Genomic DNA, 21,530 nt, shown 5'->3' with positions numbered 1-21,530 from the left:
CGCGAAGCTCTGAAAAAAATTCTGGTAATTTTTGTTAACGCCATTCAGGACATTTAGACCAATGGTTTTTCTCTCTGCTAATAAGTACTCAATTCATTTCCTTCCAAACGAGAAAAACGCTATTTAAAAATTCATGGTTACCAATGACCTTCCTTCAGAAGATTACTAATAGAGATTGAGAGGTTCTTAACATAGAAAAAGTTTCCATAACACTGAATTACAAAAAAGAACATCATTTGCGTTCAATACTGCCAATTAAAGTTCCCTTGACGTAGTCAAGGCAATACTTCTTGAAAGGTTTTCTTAAAACTACACGCAGCATATTTTATAAGATATTCGTACATTTTCGTGAAGACTGAATGAGTAAAACTGTTACAATGCATCACCACAGAGGATATGTGAACGAAAAATAATTTGTAGCAGCCATGTACCACGAACAAGTGCACAGAGTTGTGGCTCTTCAAACTATCGTAAGTATTTTATGGCATTTACAAAAAAACATATCTCTTCATAGACACTTCATGGAGTACATTGCTTCTTCTATCATTAAAAAAGCAGTGTATTGGAGTAAAGTTTGAATTTGGGCTTCGAGCAGCTGATTATTTTCAAGCTTTTTAGTTTTTTGTAATGCTGAAGTAGTGAAGAACTTTCTTTAAGTTTTAATGTGAGAATTGCCGCGCCCTTTGCCGGAAGATGACATTATTAGGGTCACACGTATTTTGTAATAGGTTAGTTGTTCTCAAAGTTCCGCGTAACAAGTTTATCTTGTCACTTAACTTCTGAATGAAAAAAAAAAACAGTTATTGCGCCATGTCTACATGTATCTATCTCATGCAATTTAATGAACTGAAGCTAGGTGAAGGTAGTTGATGTCAATGCTCTGTCCGCAGGTTTTCCTGTCTTTGCTGACAACTTGTTTGTTTCATATTGCATTCGTTCTAAGCATGGACGGTAAGAAGGTGTTCATAACTGTTTTAAGTTTAGGTGGTTTGTTAGTGGGTTTGACTATAGAGGGCCTCCGAGGCAGGTAGCATTTACCCTTGATCCCTTCAAAATTTCACTTTTTCTCCCTTGTTCCCTTTGTATAACATTCCATTGTTCTTTAAAATTAATTTGCCAAAGTTCCCTTTAATAGTAAAGATATTCACCTTGTTTCCTCGAGTCAATTCCGAAGATGTTTCTTGGTCCCTTGAAATATATGATCATTTTCCCCTTTCCGCAAAACCACTGGTAGAACCTGGTGGGCACATTTGTATCGTGAAAAACTGTCGAGAGCTCGTATTGAATACTCAGCTTGGCCGATAGCTTTCTATAGCGTTTATTTAGTGGAACAACTCGTCCTCAGCCTTATCAACTACGAGCTTGTAAGAGGCTCGCGCAGTTTTCACTAAGCTTGTGTGATTACATCTTCTCATCGATGATGTCTTGTCGTCGAGTGTCAAAGAAAAGGGGAAAGCATTTTTATGAAGACTCAAAGGATTTTAGGGTCATTATTTTCTTGTGAAGAAAAAATGCTAGAATATTCAGTGGCCACAAAAAATAATAAAATACAAAAAACTGAAGGAGACGCTTTAAAAGCATAACAATTTGACATTGAGGTGGATTCTTAGAACTTCAAGGCTTTGCGAAGGAAACACAGATTGTATTTATATCTAATCGTACCCTTTTGGTACGCTTTGGCGGTATATCGGGCGAGTTTGGTCGAGCCATGGCTCGTAATTCCGCGAGACGTTGTCGAGGCAAAATAACTAAGGCGAGACCTAGCGAGCCTTTAATACCACCGAAGCGTACCAAAAGCAGGTACGATTAGGTATTTACCATACCCAGATTCGGTCAAGCGACCATGATATCGAAGCCATATCATGTCTTGTGACGTGATATCGCAGGATATCAGGACAGTAGACACGGCTTTTGATTGGCTAATTGCGAATTTGGATACGGTAAACCTAAAAAACAGAACATTTACGACAATATACTAAAAAAAAAACGATTCAACTAAGAACTTAGCCAGCCTTACTTTTTAATTACAGAATGCACCAACTACAAAGTCATAAACGATCCCAGTCGTTCTGTTTTCAGTGCTACCAGCGGCGGCTGTGACGACTCTATGAGCGCCATTTTCGGTGTATATTGGATTCGCTTTAAAGGAAGTGGCGGGACCGTTATTCCCGAATGAGCACCGCCCATACACCACTGCGGAGCCAATGCATCGGGATGGATCCGTGGTGGCCATCCTGCTGTGAATGATGGGATTGTTGAGCGTCAACTTTGCTACCATTTTAACGGAGATGAATGTATATTTCAGTATGAAATATTGATTCGCAATTGCGGCACGTTTTATGTTTAAAAACCACCTTCTATAACTCGATGTTCTTTGCGAGTGTGCACTGGTAAGTATAATGTACTAACGTTGGTTCATTCTTGAAGGTATTATATATTTTCCGGATATTTCGGGGGGAAATTATAGAAATATTCATGGTGTCTTTTTTTTTTTTTTGGCTTAGCCCTGTGTTTTCCTTGCTATTCGTAAATGTTTGAATATGGGTTGGAATCTTCGAGTTAGAGCTGGGGAAACAAAAATCCGCAAGATTTGCAGTCTCTTGCTGATCCGAAAGTGCGTTTCCCAATTATAATGACACAAAACAATGATTATAATCACAAGTGAACACAAGATAGGGCAAATCGTGTCATTCTTATTAACAATTAACTCACTCTCAACTAGACATCGACAAATGTTTCTACAATGCTGTGGGTGTCGCCAATCAGAGTGTAATCCCTGACAATCTTTTTACTACAAGTATGGCGCCAATGATGCGCCCCATTATGGTCGTCTCCATGGTAACAGAGGTGATGGTTGGTGTGCAAGTACAGCAAACGGTAATGACTGGCTGCAAGTTGATCTGGGGAAAATATTTCAATTGTGTGGTGTTGCTACTCAGGGAGACGGAGATTTCGGTTTCGGTGATGAATGGGTAACAGACTTCAAGCTGTCTTATTCATCCAATGAAAACAACTGGACAATTTATGAAGATGGAAATGGCACTGAAGTGGTAAGGTTGATGGTCTTAACTGTCATCTTACAAAAGCTCTCTCCAGCAGAACATTTATTAGGGTAACAACTATGTCATTTTTGAGTTACATAGCACTGGCATTTGTTAAAGATACGATGTCATGAAGCCCTTGCATTATTTCAGACCTAAATCAAGACTTTGTAACGAGCCACAGTTGTGTGATATAGGTACCAAATTTGGGCCCTCCTACATTTGGAACACCTTGCGCGTTGTCAAATGGACAAAGAAGCGTATTCGAAGGGAGCGAGTGGAGTAAAAAGCAGAAAGAATTGTCCTTATATAGCTGTTCAGTCTTTATCCAAATCTTAAACCCACCGCGGTGTTACATCATAGTGAAGTTCCCAAAACTGATAAACTATCGGCAGGCCCGATGTTTGGGCAGATTATACGACATGCCTTTGATTGGATAGTGTACGCGTCACGGGTGTAATTAGACAGAGTGTAAGTTAACCGAGACTTGTTTCCATTCCGTTGGCATTTGTCAAGAGGCTCGAAATTCCTCAATGTTAAACTCTATAGCATACACAATTTCAGGCCAAAGCAAACCCTTTTTCAGGCCAAAATAGTCAAAATCCGTGCATTAGTTCAGACCAAAACAGCACCGGTACAAGTCTATATAGCTCGTTTAACGGAGTACCCTCGGTAATCTTTCTAACAGGAATTTCACAGGGAAGGTGACAGTGATACAGTTGACAAACACAAGTTACCAGTGGCAGTGTATACAAGATACATACGGTTTTATCCAACTCAACAATATCGCTGGAACTGTCTTAGAGTGGAGGTGTATCGCTCGGTAGAAGGTGAGTTTGGACCATCATTATTTCCTCATTTACTTAATTCCCGATACCATCTGTACTCTTCAACTCTATTGCGAGTAAAAGATGGCTGTCTAGTAGCATAACTGGTGGTGCTGAATGGTTATAGTGTCAGTATACGTAGAGACAAGCTGAAGACCAAGAATACGTTCAATCTGGTTTGATACATCTTTACATCTTTGTTTACAGTTCAGTTGATCTCAACAATTACGTAAATAGACCAGCCGAAGGTAATAGGTTAATTAGAAATTAAGAAACTAAACGTGAAATAGTCTTTCTGGACGTTTCGGCCTGAACCCTCAGTAAGTGAATCTTGGTTAAATTGTTAAGCCCCACTTAATTTTAAAATCTGACTGTGAGCTAAAGGAATTTCATCTACAACGACCAATGAAATATTTGCATCATTCAAAAATGTATTATTCTTAAAAAATGTTTGCAGATATCGATGAATGCACGACGAACACTCATGACTGTGATTCATCAGCGACTTGCACCAATACAGAGTGCTCTTTTACTTGTACATGCAACGATGGATACACTGGCGACGGCAGATCGTGTATCGGTGAGTTACAAGCACATAAATCATGTCTAATTTTGTCGATGAGCCATTTGTCTTTCGAAGATGTTTACCCCAAGAAAATAGTATCCTACCATGTCGGGTAAGGTAAGAATTCAGGATGCAATATTCTACCTTTCCTCCACTCATTGCATGTTTAGCAAACATGATCCGATTGGTACGTCATAGCAAGAAGGTTTTGTTAACGAGCTACCATAAAAAGTGGATAGGAAACAGCTAGTGGGTTTCGTTACTGCATATTTTCACTTGTTTCATTTGGGTCTGTCCCCTGAGAGCAGTATTTCAAAAGTTAAAACTATCAAAGGTCCTTGCTGATGCATAAATTAAGCCTTTTGTTTCGTTAAAAAAAGAAATTGGTGTTAACGTCCCCTGCTTTTGGCCAGGCAATCATCTGAAACTTATGTTTTCTAAAATAGAGGTGATTTACATCAAGTACTAACTGATCCCCATCTCAAGTTTTAGCTCTCCGAAAGGCCGTTTAAACCAAAGTTCTTACAGTTAATCATTTATGGTTTTTCTCTGTGCAACGGTGGAAGCGGAGGCCTAACGATGTGCGCTTGATTAACTATTGTAGATCTCGATGAATGCGCAAGTGGACAACACAACTGTCATCAACATGCTGTCTGTTCTAACAACATCGGGTCATTCACGTGTCATTGCCAGAGCGGCTATACTGGAGATGGATTGTCCTGTGAAGGTATACACAGCTGCTTATTTTATTAAGTATTTAGATATGTCTATTCCTGTGGAATTTGCGAATGGATCAACATGGACCATTTTTTGTTTTATCTGAGTAAAGGAACATGGCGATCCTACCGAGGTCAAAAGAGGTTTTTTCCAGACGGGTTTGCCCATTTCGTCTCGGGGCTAATACTGAGAAAGAAATACTTGGGCTGATTTTCAGCCCTCCGTATGACTCTTGATGTGATTTTTTACTTTCCAGCTTGTGGTAGATTGCGACAACTATCCCCCATTGACCATTATCTCCATTCTCATTACCGGTCTTCAAGCCAATGCATTATTTATTGTAAAGAGAAGTTAGGTGATGATCACTTCTGAAGTACAAAAAAATAAAGCGTTAACTAAATAAACATTGTGTTCTTTTACATCATTAGCTTGTCCTAAATATTCACGATGTATCCAAACGTCGCCCAATTCCTGTGAATGCTGGTGCAAATACTTTTATCCTGAACGTCCGAAGGTTGATGCATGCAAGAATCCTGGTAGGTAAACCTTGGATCTGCATTGACACCAGTTCAAATGGAAGGGCATAACTCAAATTAAAATGGTGAAGCAACAGCTAAACTGATGTTGGGAATTGATTGCACTTTGTTAGTCAAGTGTTATAGATGGTTTATATTTTCGCGCAGACCAGCCTGTACCACTACAGAACGGCTGAAACTTCCTAACCCAAAGTGTGACAGACCTAAGTTACAAGGAAAAATGGATATCAATTTCAATTCCAATACAACCCTACTGATGCACCTTAATAATGGAAAAATTAATGCTGTTGTTTATGTTTGTTGCGGGCGGTTGTGGCGGCGGTAGTAGTGGTGGTGGTGGTGGTAGTAATAGTGGAGGTGGTAGTGGTTCGATGGAAGTGGTGGAAGTAGTGGTGGTGGTTTTGTTCAACCTTTTTTTCACTTTATTGTGACTTGCTTTGTTTTTCAGGTAATCTTCTTGGTCATTTAACTGAAGTGTCAATCCTTGAGACAGAAACGCAACCTGACAGTCCTATCAAGTTAAGACGCGATCAGACAAGGAGGTTCGAGGCATCTTTTAACTCGGAAAGCATCGTGGATTCAGGACAAGCTTCGTTTTACTGGAGACTACAACAGCTTAGACTGTCACCCTTTAACATTTCGGAAACTCCAGAGCTCCTTGTACACACCACTCGTGAGCTCAATATAGTGCCAAAGTTACTGTCAACGGGACTAAAACTTGTAGTATTTGAATTGCAAGTGACCGGAATTGAACTGGCTGCTCGTGATTTCGCTTTCATACTGGTAGAAACATCAGCTCTCGTGGCTTCCATTGCGGGAGGATCTGAGGTTTTCCGATCGATCAACAAGCCAATCTTGTTGGATGCTAGCTTTTCTTACGACCCAGACAATTCCAACGAGGACGGAACTTCCTTTGGAATGACCTTTAATTGGTCTTGTTTCAGCGCTGCGAACAAGAGCGTCTCTGGTTTTAACAAAGTAGCCACTATGGTGCTTTTCAACAACTCGGGAAACGTATTAAAAACTCTACTTGACTCAGTCGCTGAAGGAACTCTGTTGCAATCGTCAAACGATATATACGATATATTTCTACCTTTATTAGAAACTGGAAAAGCGCTTTTGGATACCGGGAAACTGATCAGCAACGAGACATACCATGTATTGCTGACAGTTCGCAAAGACAATCGAAAAGAGAGTGCGATTCAAACCGTTCACATTTATGATGGAGAACTCGCAGACATTCGCATAATGTAAGTGTAAGATGGGTACCTATGTGGTAAGCCTCTTATGCAGATAAATTGAAAAAGCCACAAAATTGACTTGTTTGTTTTGTGCATCCTTCCTTTGCATGTCCACATCAGCTTTTTAGCTGCCATTTTATGACCTGCATGACAAAAAAAAAAAAAGCGCTTGGAAGAATTAAACAAAATGAGGAAGTGGCTACGTGGGTCTACCAAGACGAACTTCCATCAAACTGAAGAAACAATTCAAAACAAGCTGAGGGTAGAATGACACCAAAGACACAGCCTCTAACAAAACAAATTGTGACCCTGTAACAGTGTGGTGTGAGAGATTTCACACACCACTAACGGTGTGGTACACAATGTAACAAGGGAATTTTGCCTTCAATTATCTTTGATTTATTTCTTTCAGGTGCTTCGTAAATTGTCTCTCACCAGCCAGAACATCATCTGGTATCTCCGTCCGAACTGACTGTAGCACTGCTAGTTGTCTCAAGTCTCTTAAATATCGATGGAAAATGTTCAGAAAAAATGGTAGTCTTCCATATTCCAAATGGATACCCCAAACAAACTTTTCAAATTTCTTGGCTACTCCAGAGGATTTCAAGAACTTGGTAGTTAAGGAGCAAATGCTTGCACCTGGTTGGTTATGTCGAATCACAGTTGATGCTCTGACACTAAATGGCTCATACGGATGGGCAACTTACCAGTTTGACACGTTAGATCCCCCATTTGGTGGAACATGTCGTGTCACACAACTTAATGCGGAAGCCATTGTTGGCGTTTGGCTCAACATCACCTGTCATGGATGGAGTGATGATAGATTTCCTCTTACATATGAATTCTACCATGCATCAGACGATGAGCAATACGATATGTTGTCGTATGGTGTACATTCCTCCACCATCGTTCATATTCCACATTCAGATGGAGAAGATGTTGTTCGTCTCAAAATTGACATCGTCAATGTCGTGGGTGGCGCAACTGAAATAGGCCTGTCGATCAAGGTATGCATAGTTTGGATTTCAAAACAAAAGCTGGTATGATTTGTTAACTAAAACACATGCAGTATTTTTTATATAAAGACATAAACATACAGTCACTGATGCGGCAGCTACAATCTTGTCAGCCAAGTTACCTATAAACACGGCCTTAAATAGTTTTGCCTAAAACTCTGTTTTTCGTAGAATCATCACAAGAAACCGAGAATAAGCCGACTTTTGCCGGCTTCCAGAATCTCTAGCATAGCAAGTGGATACCTGGTCTTATGGTTAGCGCTCTAGAATATGGACCCACACGTCCGACCTAATGGGTTTTTAGACAGGACACCACTCCCAGTGACGGTTTTTCCCTTAAAGCAGGAGCATAACAGGTTGCCTGCGAACTTTAAGGGCAGCCTGGCAGACATTTCGCGCTGGCACAATTTACCCACAAAAAATATGAGTGATTTTTTTATACACTAGAAGCGGCCAAAAATATGAAGGGAGCCAAACAAAACTTTTAAAAGTAATACACTCGCGCCTTTGCATCAGGTTCTCTTTAGCTTAATCGACTGTTCGTTCTTTCCGTCACAGGTTAATCAATCAGATTTCACACTAAGCGAAGAACTACTTTACAACCAAATTAATAAAATTCTTGATGTGATGGAACATTATTATTCTCTGGCTGAGATAAATTTGGCGATCCAAGAAACAGATTCTCTCCTTGCACTTCTCAAGGCGGCTGACTATCGAATCAACGAAACGTTCCTGCTTCACGTAAGTTTGGAGTAAATAGTTATGAACTAAGTTTTCAATAGAGCGGTCCTTCAAGCAATTGGTAAATGAAGAGCAAAAACAGACCTAATGTGATCCATTCACGTCTTGCAAATGTTTTACAAGGATTAGTTCCCAGCTCTCCCAAAACCTTGAATGAGCTACTGCTTATGAAAAGGAATACCTCTATTTAATACACCTATAAAAGTACGCTGAGGTACCGAGACCAACACCTCATATCTACCGTGCGAGTTGAATTAAGTTTTACTTACACAACAAAAGTAGTTCACGTTTGTAAATCATTGTAATCACTTTTACATAAAAGCCTCTTTCAAGCCTCTAACCTCATTGCTCATTCCTAGTAACTTTTATTTCTGTTTAAGAAACTAATAGGGCTCAACAGACTGGTTGTTTTATTACAGATTAAGGACTACGTAATAACCAGGATTTGCGAAGTAAGAGTCGATAGACTCGAACGGTTAGTGCAGATTGCGGTTATTTTAGGCAAAACCACACAGGATGCAGGCAATATCTTCCACATTACAACGGTATGTAAAATATGCTGCGTAGATCATAAAGTTTTTATTGCGACGAATTAGGGCAAATAGGAACATAACCAAAAACATGTGTCTAAATGTTCAGCAAGTAAAGTTCCTCAATAGAGAGAGTGAAATTTCGCCCTGAAAAATGAATGACAGAAATTTCTTCGAACAATTATAACAACCCCAGAATAATGCGTCCTGTGTCATTCTTGGTCAACCTTTCCGCATCATGAGTGAATATACTTTAAGTTTTTATCGCGACGAATTAGTAATCATTGAGTTTATTACAAACAAAAAAAAGATTCTAGAGTTTTGAACTTTTTAACGATACGGCGGCCATTTTGAATCCCATTGTTTCAAATAGCTATTATGGGATGCTTAGGAGGCAAATGCATACTTATTTTCTACCTTAAAATCCATGATGTCTCTCATATCAATAGAAAGTTACTCGACTGAGAAGGCAAAATTTCTCAATGAAAATGATGACAGAAATTAAAAGAACAAGCAGAAAAACTTAAATAATGCGTCGGGTGCCATTCTTGGCCAAGCTTTTAGTATCACGAGTGAACATACTTTACCAGTTTTACTTTGTTCTGGTTTCAGTTTGCTTTGTTAGACAAGCTACTGGAAATGTCCTCTCTGCTTTCCATGCTGACTGACCGCCGCTCAGGGGAGACCCGCTTTGTTAATAATGGAGACAGATCGCTGATGCATTGTAATACAAATATCTTGAAATACACCTCTCGTAGAATCCTTAAGGCTGTCAATTCTACCAGCTACGACCAGGAAAATGAGGTATGTGATCATGAATTTCAACTTAATATGATCAAACCTCTGCATGAGAAGCCCTACAAGCACCTCGATCTACGCATGCCTCATAATGAAATGTGACCCCTGTGGTAATATACTAACAAATCAAGGACTGCAATTATCTTCAGGTAGCCATAGGAAAAAGAATTCTTGGTCTTTGCCAGAATCTGACAGAAAAGATTACCAATACACTACTCTCGCTTAAGCTGCCTGGTGAAGAATATATCGTGATCAAAAATGAGCTGCAATCGATTATTTGGGGCAAACAAGAATCGCACGACCTCCACCAGCTAACAATCCAGGAAGGAAAAGCAAGCTTTAAACTTCCTTCTCTGGACGACAAAGATCTCAAAAAGATATCCGGGAATACATCTGACGTTGCAGTAGAGGTATGTAGGTCAACCTTTGAACCATGCAAAAGATAGTAATTAAAGATTTAGTTTCCTAAGGTTAAAATTCAATCATGGCTAGTTAGAGATAATTTTTTTGTCGTTTGAACATCTATATATGCATTGTCACAATTAAAGCTCTTTAAGGTTTTGAAGCTTGAACTTAGGACTATCTGGACCATCAAAATTCAAATTCGTATTTAATCTTTGAAACGGTCCCAACGGTTGTTAACATGTTAACCTTTCGGTCATATTACTTGTTGCCACAAGAAACCATTTAGTCACTTATCGTTTGACCAACAAAGTAATTGTTGGTCCAGAGAACGTTTGCTCTCCTTATCATTAGGTCCCCTTAAGTTAACATTTAGTCTAATTAGTCGAATAAATAACGTTCATTTATTCAACATATCTTTGCTTTCTGTTTCCTTTCAGATGATCAACTATAATTTCAACCCCTACACAACACACCATAGTAGCAGTAGGGTCAAATCAAACGTTGTCAGCCTTGTTCTTAAAGATGAGAATGGCGAAGCTTTGGATGTGACAGATCTGCCGTCAGACATACAGATCAATATTCCAACATCAGAACGCGACCCGGGCAGCACTACAAGCCAACCTCAAACAGATGACTTCCTGAATCCTGGAACTATACAATATCACGTCATTAACACTCATACGACCAATACCACCTTAAAATTGTCCCTGACGATGAAAACACCGAGCGCTATTACTGCCTATGTAAAATTTGGTAAACATCCAACACAGACTTCATATGACAAAGTTATTGACTTGTCCGAAAAAAAATTGGTGTCGGATTGTAAATCGTCAGAGAAATGTTCGTATGATATCTTGATAAGTTGCAACGCATCAGGGAAATATTACATAGGTCTCTTAGGGCGACAAGGGAACCGAACAGTCCATTCAAGAGTCAAGCGGTCTTTACTGTCAGCGAGACCATCAAAAGAGAAATGTGTTAAGTTTAAAGATCCTCCTCCTACACTTGCCCCTCCAGTGGAGTCTACCATCCTTGTACCCCAATACGATCCCGACAGTTCGATTAATTACAGTTTACAAGTAAATGCTATTTGGTGCGTGTACTGGTCAGAAACTGGAGAGAGATGGACAAACGAGGGTTGCAAGGTAACAGATTTAATTATCTCTTATAGAGAAGAGAAATAATACAATATAATTATCTTGCTTTTTGAATTTATAACGTTGAGCGAATGCTGTCAGTATCGAAAGAGACTGAAATGCCCATAGTTCATTTCATAGATCAGTGAAGTGTCATTTGACGAGCGTTAAAGGGTTGTAGGAGGGTGTCCTCAAAACTCGATTATTCAGCTGAAAAAAATTGGTTCTTGCATTCGGTTTCTCAAAACACAAGAACATCCACTAACGAGTATTGGCTTCCCAGACAAATTTTAGATAGATTCACAATATCCTTAGTTCACCACCTTGGAGAATAACACTTTGATTCTTTCAAGTTAATGTATGGAAGATCATATATTTGAATTGCGAAGAAAGATATGAAGACATGATTGATTATCGCCGTTATACACACAACTTAAACAGTTGTGAAATTGGGGCCTGAAAAAAATTCAGTCCTGAACGGGATTCGAACCGATGACCTCTGCAATACCGGAGCAGTGCTTTACTAAATGTGCCATCAAGCCAACAGGGAGCTAATCAAACTTTAATTCTTTTTTTTTTTTTTCTGATCCGCCGTTTTGCTGTTTTGGAGTTGATATTCCAGTCTTTTACGATGGAAAAAATGAGCAAGAATATGCTATACACTTGCTGCTTTTGATTGTAATGGCCCTTTCTTAAGGCAAATACGCTGATTTCTATCCCATTGTGAAGATGAATGAATTTTTTTATAATTCCAGGTGGGCCAAGAATCAAACACTTCTTCACTGACCTGTCTTTGCAATCACCTGACCGCATTTGGAGGAGACGTTCTTGTTGCACCAAACACCATTGACTTTGTACTGGTCCAGCAAGCGTTTGACAATCTGGATCCAGGAGATCTGCTGGTCCTCATCACAGTGTGTTCTGCCTGTCTTGTTTACTTTGTCGTGTTGGTAATTGCACGAAGAGCAGACAATCAAGACATTTTAAAGGTTTGTATCAACAATCTCTATAATGACATAGCATCTTCATCCTTAGATAACTTTGGAATCCTTTACCTATCTGGATGACGTGCAGGTTAGCAGTGCACCACGCAACGGTCATGGAGGGGGGGGGGAGTTCATTAAGAGATGTACATTACATGACGAAAACACGAGCCTTTTTAGGCACTGAAATACCAACAGTGTAACAACCCAAGTATCATTAAGATGCTAGTGAACTAGGTTCGTATTGACAAAGTATTGGTCAATCGATTTTTGTTTTCTGCCAGGTTCAAGATGATGTCCACAAAATTGGACTAAACAAAACATGGTATAATTATTGCACGTACATCACATGTTACTTCATAAGAAAACTATACTCTGCTCTCTTGCTGATTACATTGTTTTTCGAGCCCTGGTTGCTGAGGCCTTAGTATTATGTTCTAATGAAGAGAATTTGTTCTTACTGCGTCTCTCTCTCAACGGCCAGATAACAAAGTGCTGGGTTTGTCTGCGTTAGACTGACATGCCATTCAGAGTAGTAGCAAAATTAATCATAGATGCTGAACGCACCGGTCTGGTAAGCTTTCGTAGGCTTTTTTACGTAACTACATCCTTTAATTGTAGGACAGGCCACTGATTCCTCTAGCAGAGTACTAAAGTGGTGAATACAAGTACGAAGTATCCATAACAACGGGAGGATGGAAGAACTCTGGTACCACTGCTAATGTATCCATGATCCTTTATGGCTCTGAGAATACAAGCAGAGTTATCAAATTGACATGTGACCAACCACATGACGGGAAGTTGTTCGCCCGAGGAAACACTGATAATTTTCTCGTCCAACTGGAGAAGCCGCTTGGCACGATGATCAGCGTCCAAATCGGCCATGACATTTCAGGTGACGACCCATCTTGGTTTCTCAACGAGATTTTAATCATGGATCATCAAAAAAAGAAGCAATGGGTGTTTCGATGCTATTGTTGGCTTGCATTGGAAAGAGATGATGGCAACACGACCAGAGTATTTTACATAGATGATAATAAAAAAGATGATGAATTCAAAAGGACCTTCACTTCTTTGCGAAGGAATGGTTTCTCTGATGATCACTTGTGGCTGTCCGTAATTACCAAACAACCCAGAAATCATTTCACTCGTGTCCAAAGAGCCTCCTGTTGCTGGTGCCTTCTCATGTTATCAATGGTAACTTCTGCCATGTTTTACGAAACTGAGGACGCAAAACAACCAAACATTCAGATCGGACCTTTTTCGGTCACGTCGAGTCAACTTATTATTGCACTGGAAAGAGCTGCCCTCTTTTTGCCGGCAAGTCTTCTAATCGTATTCTTATTTCGAAAATGTGAGCCTAAGAGAAACTGGTATCATCTCACCAAAACTGAAACAAAAGGACCCTGTGTACTTCCTCATTTTTGTGTCTACTTCGCTTGGTTCCTCTGTATCTGCACAGCTGTCACTTCGGCCATATTTACAGTGTTTTATTCGCTGATGTGGGGAGGAGATAAGTCGGCCCGCTGGTTGACATCTGTGGTGCTCTCATTAAGTGGAGATGTAATCATCTCTCAGCCCATTAAGATAATTTTGGTCTCTGTCATTATAGCCTCACGGTGTGGCTGTAGGACGAACACCACCAGGACGTCTAAATTAGGAAGGGACCAGAATCTGGAACCATTCCACACTGCAATGTTAGTGGACGTCAAACGTGCTAGAAAGTATAAAATCAACGAAAGGAAAATGTACTCATACTTGAAGGAACTCACGTTTTCGCTGTTCTTTTTCGTGCTTCTTTTGGTTGTCTGTTATGGTGATAAAAACGAACACAGATACAATCTAAAAGATGCTACAGAGAGTGACTTCCAGTATTTTGATGATAAAGGGCAGTATAAAGTAAGTTCGCATATTCCTCAGCTGGTTTAGTCCTAACTGTCTCCACTTTTTCCAGTGGATGAGGGAATTCAATATGGTCTACGAAAAAAACGCCAAAACGTAATTGACATTAGCAGTTATTTTGAGGTATAAAGCAAGATTTTTTGCTTGTAACGTTCCAAATTTCGACTCGCACTGCTGTTCGTTTACGTAAGTACAAGAAAAATTTACCCAAAATGGAGACCTAGAAATCTGAATTGCTTCGTCATTCCGTGAACAAAATGGCGAAGGAATGATGGTTCCTCGGAAGATCATTCCAGACATAACACACTCTAACCATTTGAGGGTCTCTGGTACTTTGGAGGTCATCAAATTTCGCGTAAGACAATCCTGCGTTGTTTAACACCATACTTCAGTATTTTGTAGGAGTCGTCTTCGGCTATTTAAAATGACTACTGTAGTCTTTTCTTATTTTTTTTTATCATAATTGTGAATATCTTACTAGATTACCAACGTGACTCAATTTTGGGGATGGCTGAAGAACATTTTTGTGCCAGCGATCTTTACTGCTGAAACTTACGATGATCAAGAGAAGAAAGAGTCAGAATACATTGGAAACAAGCGTTCAATCCTGTTCGGCATGCCTCGTCTGAGACAACTTCGAGTCAAGAAAGGTATGCTCAGTTTAACGTCTCCTTGCGAAGACTTCCAAAGTAGGTTATAAAGACGTTGTTAGATCGGGCTAGCAGGATCACTACTGTTTTGATTTACCTTCTTTCGGCAGATTCCTGTGAGGTTCATGAATTGTTTAAAAGTATGATCACGTCTTGTTACGATTTCTACTCCATAAAAGAAGAGGAGAAAAGAACTTGGGCTGACCAAAATATTCTAAATACATCAACACTTTTGTGTCCAGAAGACTGGGAGTACAACGAGGATGCCCAACTCGGCAGCTTTGATTCTTGGGGTCGCTTCGCTGTTTACAGCGGCGGTGGGTATCTGGCTAATTTGGGATACAACAAGTTTGCAGCAAAACGAATTATCGGCGACTTAATAAGAAATAATTGGATTGATCGTCAAACCAGGGCTGTGTTGTTGGAGTTCTCATTGTATAACCCATCTAGTAACCTTCTTGCAGTAATGACTTATTACTATGAGGTCCTCCCGGTGGGATTTGCTGGCGTTTTCAAGTCCTATGGAGTTTTACCGCTCAGTGCAACGGATTCTCAAGCTCATAACACTTACTTGTTCTTTGCCTTGTTGTTTGGACTTCTGCTTGCTTGCTATTTTGTCTTAGAATGCATCAAACTTTGTCGTCAAAAGCGTTTGTATTTCACATCAGTGTGGAACTGGTTAGATATGCTGCAAATATTGACTGCATCGTCTGCATTGTTTCTGCAATGGATGCGATCAAAGGAGGCAGGAAAATCATTTGAAAAACTGAAAGGAAACCTTTTCATACCAGTCAGCTTTCACCAAGCCCTAATTCTGTTTGATGCTGAAAACCTCATGATTTGTGTAGCGTCAGTTATTGCCACCTTACGCCTTCTGAAGTGCTTTTATTTCAATCCGCAAGTAATCATTTTCTCGTTTACGATTCGCAGGTCATTTTCTTCACTTGCGTCATTTTTCGTGATATTTTCAGTAGTTGCTGTTGGCCACGCCCTTTTAGGAATGACAGCATTTGGGCAGAGTGTGCACATGTTTTCGTCGCTGCCAGAGGCTATTTTCTCTCAGTTTCTTATGCTTCTGGGGAGCGATATACCACTGGACGAACTCAAAGATGCAAACCCCATTGTGGGGCGTCTCTTCTTTTTCACGTTTGTCTCCAGCACCACGATAATTTTGGGAAATATGTTTATCGCAATCATTAACGATCATTATGTTAGTTCATGCACTGATAAAGGAGGTGAAGATGTCGAACTTGCAGAGTTCATTATGAGCAGGATTCTGGGAACTGTATTTGGTCAGAAACCTAGAAAAACTGGAAAGTGGAATGAAAGTACAAACCACGAGCTCTTTGAACCTGAACGAGAACACCCGGATGGCCCCTCGTCTCCCAATTGGACACCGGTCATGTATCGTAGCTGTACAGGTAAAACAAGCCGCACAGGAGGTCCCTTGGTAAATAGCAGCGACAGTTTTAGTGAGCATGTAGTTTGGGAAACTTACCGACCAGAACATTTACTCATTAAGAGTTCTAACGATAAAGCAGGCGTTTCAATGTTAATTTGAATCGGCTGTCCACGTGCATCGTACGCTTCAACCAGCAAATGACGACAAAATTGGATGATGACGATGATAGCGACGGCGACGATGATGAGGATGATGATGATGATGATGATGATGTCAATGACGACGATGATGGTGATGACGATGATGATGATGACGATGACGACGACGACGACGACGACAACGATGATGACGATGAGGAGGAAGAGGACGACGATGACGATGACGATGACGACAACGTTGGGAGCACATCAAGGAAAAACCTGAAGGGGAAGAACTTTATGCCGAGGAAAACGAGTTTGGGAAAGAGTTTTTTTACTCTTATTTTAAACTAAATATTACGCCATATTCACTGCACTCTTTCTATTAACAAAGTAGTTTTTAACAACAGAAATTACTCTAGAATGGAAGAGTATCCAATTAATAATGAAATCTATATCAGAATAGTCTTTACTCAAGGCGTCGCTTACAGTGGTTGGGCAATTTCTCAGTGTAAACTAAGAGAGAACTGAGCATTTCCTATTTTGAACATTTTGCTTCATCACTGAATGCTTTAACGAGCTGTGATGTACATATCATTTTTAGCCAGGAGCCATAATCGGGGATGTAGACCGTAAGTCTCGGGATTCGCGCGCACCTATGATATGGGACAATTTTTCTATTTTTAGAACAAATTGCGCCATCCTGACGTCATATATCCGCGCGGATTCACCCACATGTCAGGGGCTCTCGCGTGGATGTTGTCACGTTGCGTGATCAAATGATGAGAGTTGAGAGATTCTCTTGCGTATTTTTCACAGCGATGGCAGGGAACAAGGCAGGAAATACGAACCAGGGCGCTTATATGTAGTTTTATGTTCTGAGCTAACGGAAAAGGTGGGTTTTTCAGGGTCGAAAACGAGACTTCAATCTCGCGCGGGGAATGAATAATAAGATCTGGTCACGCTAGTTGTACATGTAAGCTTACGCGTATGCTTAAGAATATAGCAAGAAAACTCTCTACTCCGGTATCGAGTTAATTTGTGAGTTTCTCAGACAATGGTTAATCATAACCAAAACCTGTTTTGATGGTTTCTTATTGTTTCTGCTTGTTTGGTGAGTTTGCAAAAATTTTTGAAAGGAAAGTCTGACGCGTACAATTAGCTCATTTGCATAGTGCAGCTCGTGCACTTTCAAGTCCGAGTCGGTGTTTTCAATTGTCAACAAATCTTGACAAAGATTTCTTTCGTTATCTTTTGTGCTGAGATGCTGCAACAAATTTCACGAACGCAAAAAAGGCTACTAACATCATGTGTGTTTCTTCAACATAAGCATAGTGAGGTTTTACACAGCGAAAATGAAAATGGACAAGGAGTTTTGATAACTCATCAACAAAATCGAAATCGTTATTCGAAGTTGATGAAAGAAAGCGTCATCGTAACTTTGCTGATTATTTCTGCTTTATTCACATATTTTCAGCTTAGCTTTTAATATGTTCTCAAACATTTATCAATCTTAAACATATTTAAAAACAATAGAGTTATTGTTTGAGTTCGATGTACGCTTTCACACGAAAGTGCCGCGGAAGTACAATTTGTCATGTTTACTGACTGTACAAAACACGCATCGGCGGGCGCTTTCATTTATCGACAACAGAGAATTTACTGGATTTTTACACGAATAAAACTGAGCGGTATCTACGGACGTAAAGTTATTAAGTCTCAATGAAACATCAAGCGTTGCTGACAATTCAGGCGAAACTCAAGCTAGCAATTATTTTGTTTTACTTTTCGGTCGCGATAGACTGACAAATCCTCGCAAGCGTGTGGCAAGAGGAGCTAGGAAACTATGAAGTCCTGAAGCTCTGCTATATCTAAATATATCCAGCTAGTTTTTTGCTGTGTAATGGAACAGCTGTTAATCTTCAACATATGTGAAATTTAAAGTGGAGTAATGTACAGTGGAGTAATGTACAGTAAGAGAAGCATCCGTCGGAACACAACTTGGTCAGCGATATATATAAGCTTACAGCGGAACATACCTAGATTCGACACTGTCTTACTTCACTCAAACTGGAGCAGCTTACGAGGAAAATACTTAAGCAAAATTCCAACAGACGTAAACGCGTTGAGTTGTGGGGCAAAAATATGAAACATTTCGGGAATTTCGGACGCCACTTCCCCCGCGCGACATCCGCAAAAATCCTCGCAGCATGTACGCGCGTGTGCCGCAGGTGATGGCGCAATTTGTTCTAAAAATAGAATTATTGTCTCATATCATGGGGACAACCCCAATACTTGAAATGGCGCGCGCTTACGGTCTCCGTCCCCGATTATGGCTCCTGTTTTAGCCTATGTTTAGATACAAATAACGGTTGAAAATGATACTGCAAATATAATGTGAAAAATAACTATAAAATCCAAGAGGCCTTAAACTCCACAGATTTCGCACGTGGCAAAATCAAAATCTAGTGAACTTCAATTTTTTGAATTTTCTAATTTTTACCAAGTGTCATATTACCCTGTCCTGATTGGACATTTCCCCTCTGACTTAATGATGATAATAATAATGCTAATAATATACATGAAAAATTACTCGATTCTGATTGGCTGAGAGCAGTGTAGTTCAAGTGTAACACCAGTGCAAAAAGTGTAACACCAGTGCAAATTACACATAGTAATTCTAGATTATGATTATCTGAAAGAAAATAGGAAATAGTACAGAAACTTTGAAAAAAGTTTTCTCGATTGAGAAAAAATGGCTTCAAAAAAGATCTTCCGGCATATCCTCCACCCGAATTTTTTTCATGTTTATATTACTAATAAGTAATCATACGGTTTTTCTCGTTCAATTTAGAATTAATTAGCACTTGTGAGTTTTTAAAAAAGCTCACTCGTGCAAATTAATTCCAAATTGAACTCAAAACCGTATGATTACCTATACTAATAACATTTATAATCCGCAAATTTCATAAAATATTCAAATGCGCATGACAAGATTAAAAACGGAATAAAAAGGCTAAAAAGCTAAAATTACACTTAAAAGCAAACTTGCAATAATAAAAACAACTATGATAAAAATGCATGACGGAAAAGGTGAGTTTTTAGCTTGGCTTTAAAAATTCTAACAGTGCTGGCGCTTCTTATGTCAAATGGTAGCGCATTCCAAAGTTTCGGGGCAACACAGGTAAAAAATCTTCTGTAAATGGGAGATGTATGCAAGGTTAAAGCTCCCAAAAATATTTCGATTTGGAAGCTGGGTCACTCTTGCTTCCTTTTTTCTTAATTTGTGACATACTCCGTGTGTTTTTTTTAAATAAGGATTTTTCATACTGTTGTTGTTGTTTTTCGTTGTTGTTTTATTTGTCGTTTTGTCAGCGCTCGAACCGTTATAGGAGTAAAATTATACAATTCAAGGTGTATAATTTTCAAGAGGAATAAGGAATACATCTCATACCAAATTATTTGTTGAGTCAATAACATTAAAAAGGATATGACCTAAATAAATGGTCGCAAGTTATGTGTAGGTCGAGTAACTAATGCTATGCAGTGGAAGTTCTAATCAATGTCTGCGTTAAACGCGAAATCTAGAAAATGTTTTTTGAGAGATTTATTATCCCAGCCTTTATTAGGGACCTTTAGATTGGATTAAAAGCACGAGATTAAGTAACAGTGCGAGTTTTTGATCTTCGAACCAGTAACATTTCCAGAGCCCTAGCTCTTTATTTAGGTAGAGAAGGAAGCTCGAAGAATCATGGGTATGCGACATGATAATGTGTAGTCTGCAAACTAGCTAGAACTGAGATGTCATACTCGTACTCGATCTCCTAATAAAATCTTGAATCTCGTGTCATCCTTTTGTTGTTTGTGTACCGACGCACTGGCCTGCTGTTCTCGATATGTTTTTATTGAACAGGAAAAAGATTGGTTCTTCTTTGAGCGCCGCCTCGATATTTATAGTCGTTCATCTCCTACAAGAGGAAGGGTGGTAACTTCCTGTCAACCCGGTTACGCAGAAATGGATGTAAACACCCCAGAGAGAGGCGAGTGAACGAATAGTATGAGGACGTACTTTGGTATGGCTTTCCCGTTGCGGAAACAAAAATGTATTGGCTGTGAAAACATGTTGACAAACGTAATACGTAGGTCGAAAATAGTAAATTATATCGAAGGTAATAAAAAATCTATGTCGAGCCTTCCAAAATATCTGATGACTCCAGCAGTAGACAACACGAGTTGAAAAAATGTAAGTGGCGAAAAAATAAAAACATGAGACGAGAAATAGAGAACGCTAACCAATTGTCTTGCCAGTTTGTGGCTTTTACGGTTTCGATCCAAAATGGCGGTGTGTTGGCTACCTGTTAAAAATTGCAGGTTTTTTCTTTCTTGCTTGACTAACAGAACACGCGAAATTGCAGCTTTGTTCGGCGTCACATGACAGTTACGAAATTTTGTTTCGGTTCGCCGAAGAGTTCGAGAGGAAGCAACTTGCACACCAAAGTACCTTTGCAGACCTCACACACCTAATAATAATAATAATAATAATAATAATAATAATAATAATAAAGTATTTATATAGCGCCAATCCACTATTTGTCCATGGCGCTTTACATTAAATAAAAAAATATATATATTTAAAAAGCTAAGAAAGGGGAGGGGAAAAAAAAAATAATAATAATAAATAATCTAAAAATTAAAAGAGTTAAAAAGCTTGTTTAAAAAGATATGTTTTTAAATGCCGTTTAAAAATGTCAATCGAACTACTGGATCTTAGTTCAAGTGGGATCGAGTTCCATAGTCTCGGTGCCGCCACAGCAAATGCTGTCTCTCCGTATGCAATCGTGCTACCTTTTGAACGTTCTCTTGATTATGATAACAATAGTTGTGTGGATAATACACGTGGCAA

General features: G+C 39.4%; 2 protein-coding genes across 2 annotated transcripts; both read left to right on the top strand.

Moving 5' to 3' along the window:
* The first annotated feature begins 944 nt into the window (after positions 1 to 944).
* Positions 945 to 13,190, top strand: LOC145485485 (sperm receptor for egg jelly-like). Its single transcript, XM_081464149.1, has 17 exons — positions 945 to 951; positions 2,723 to 2,877; positions 2,940 to 3,050; positions 3,730 to 3,871; positions 4,326 to 4,448; positions 5,038 to 5,160; positions 5,579 to 5,686; positions 6,135 to 6,936; positions 7,340 to 7,934; positions 8,502 to 8,684; positions 9,065 to 9,229; positions 9,827 to 10,018; positions 10,162 to 10,422; positions 10,855 to 11,562; positions 12,309 to 12,503; positions 12,589 to 12,627; positions 13,158 to 13,190. The coding sequence occupies exons 1-17, from the start codon at positions 945 to 947 to the stop codon at positions 13,188 to 13,190; spliced, it is 3,942 nt and encodes a 1,313-aa protein (XP_081320275.1).
* A 75-nt stretch (positions 13,191 to 13,265) lies between these two features.
* On the top strand, positions 13,266 to 16,649 carry LOC145485484 (polycystin-2-like protein 2). The gene is made up of 3 exons (XM_081464148.1): positions 13,266 to 14,435; positions 14,920 to 15,088; positions 15,199 to 16,649. Exons 1-3 carry the CDS (start codon positions 13,266 to 13,268, stop codon positions 16,647 to 16,649), a joined length of 2,790 nt encoding a protein of 929 aa, XP_081320274.1.
* Positions 16,650 to 21,530: the final 4,881 nt, after the last annotated feature.

The sequence above is a fragment of the Orbicella franksi genome, chromosome 4 (assembly GCF_964199315.1).
Source record: "Orbicella franksi chromosome 4, jaOrbFran1.1, whole genome shotgun sequence".
NCBI lineage: Eukaryota > Metazoa > Cnidaria > Anthozoa > Scleractinia > Merulinidae > Orbicella > Orbicella franksi.
The sequence above is the reverse complement of the archived record's forward strand: the minus strand, read 5'-3'. Positions and strand labels throughout refer to the sequence as shown.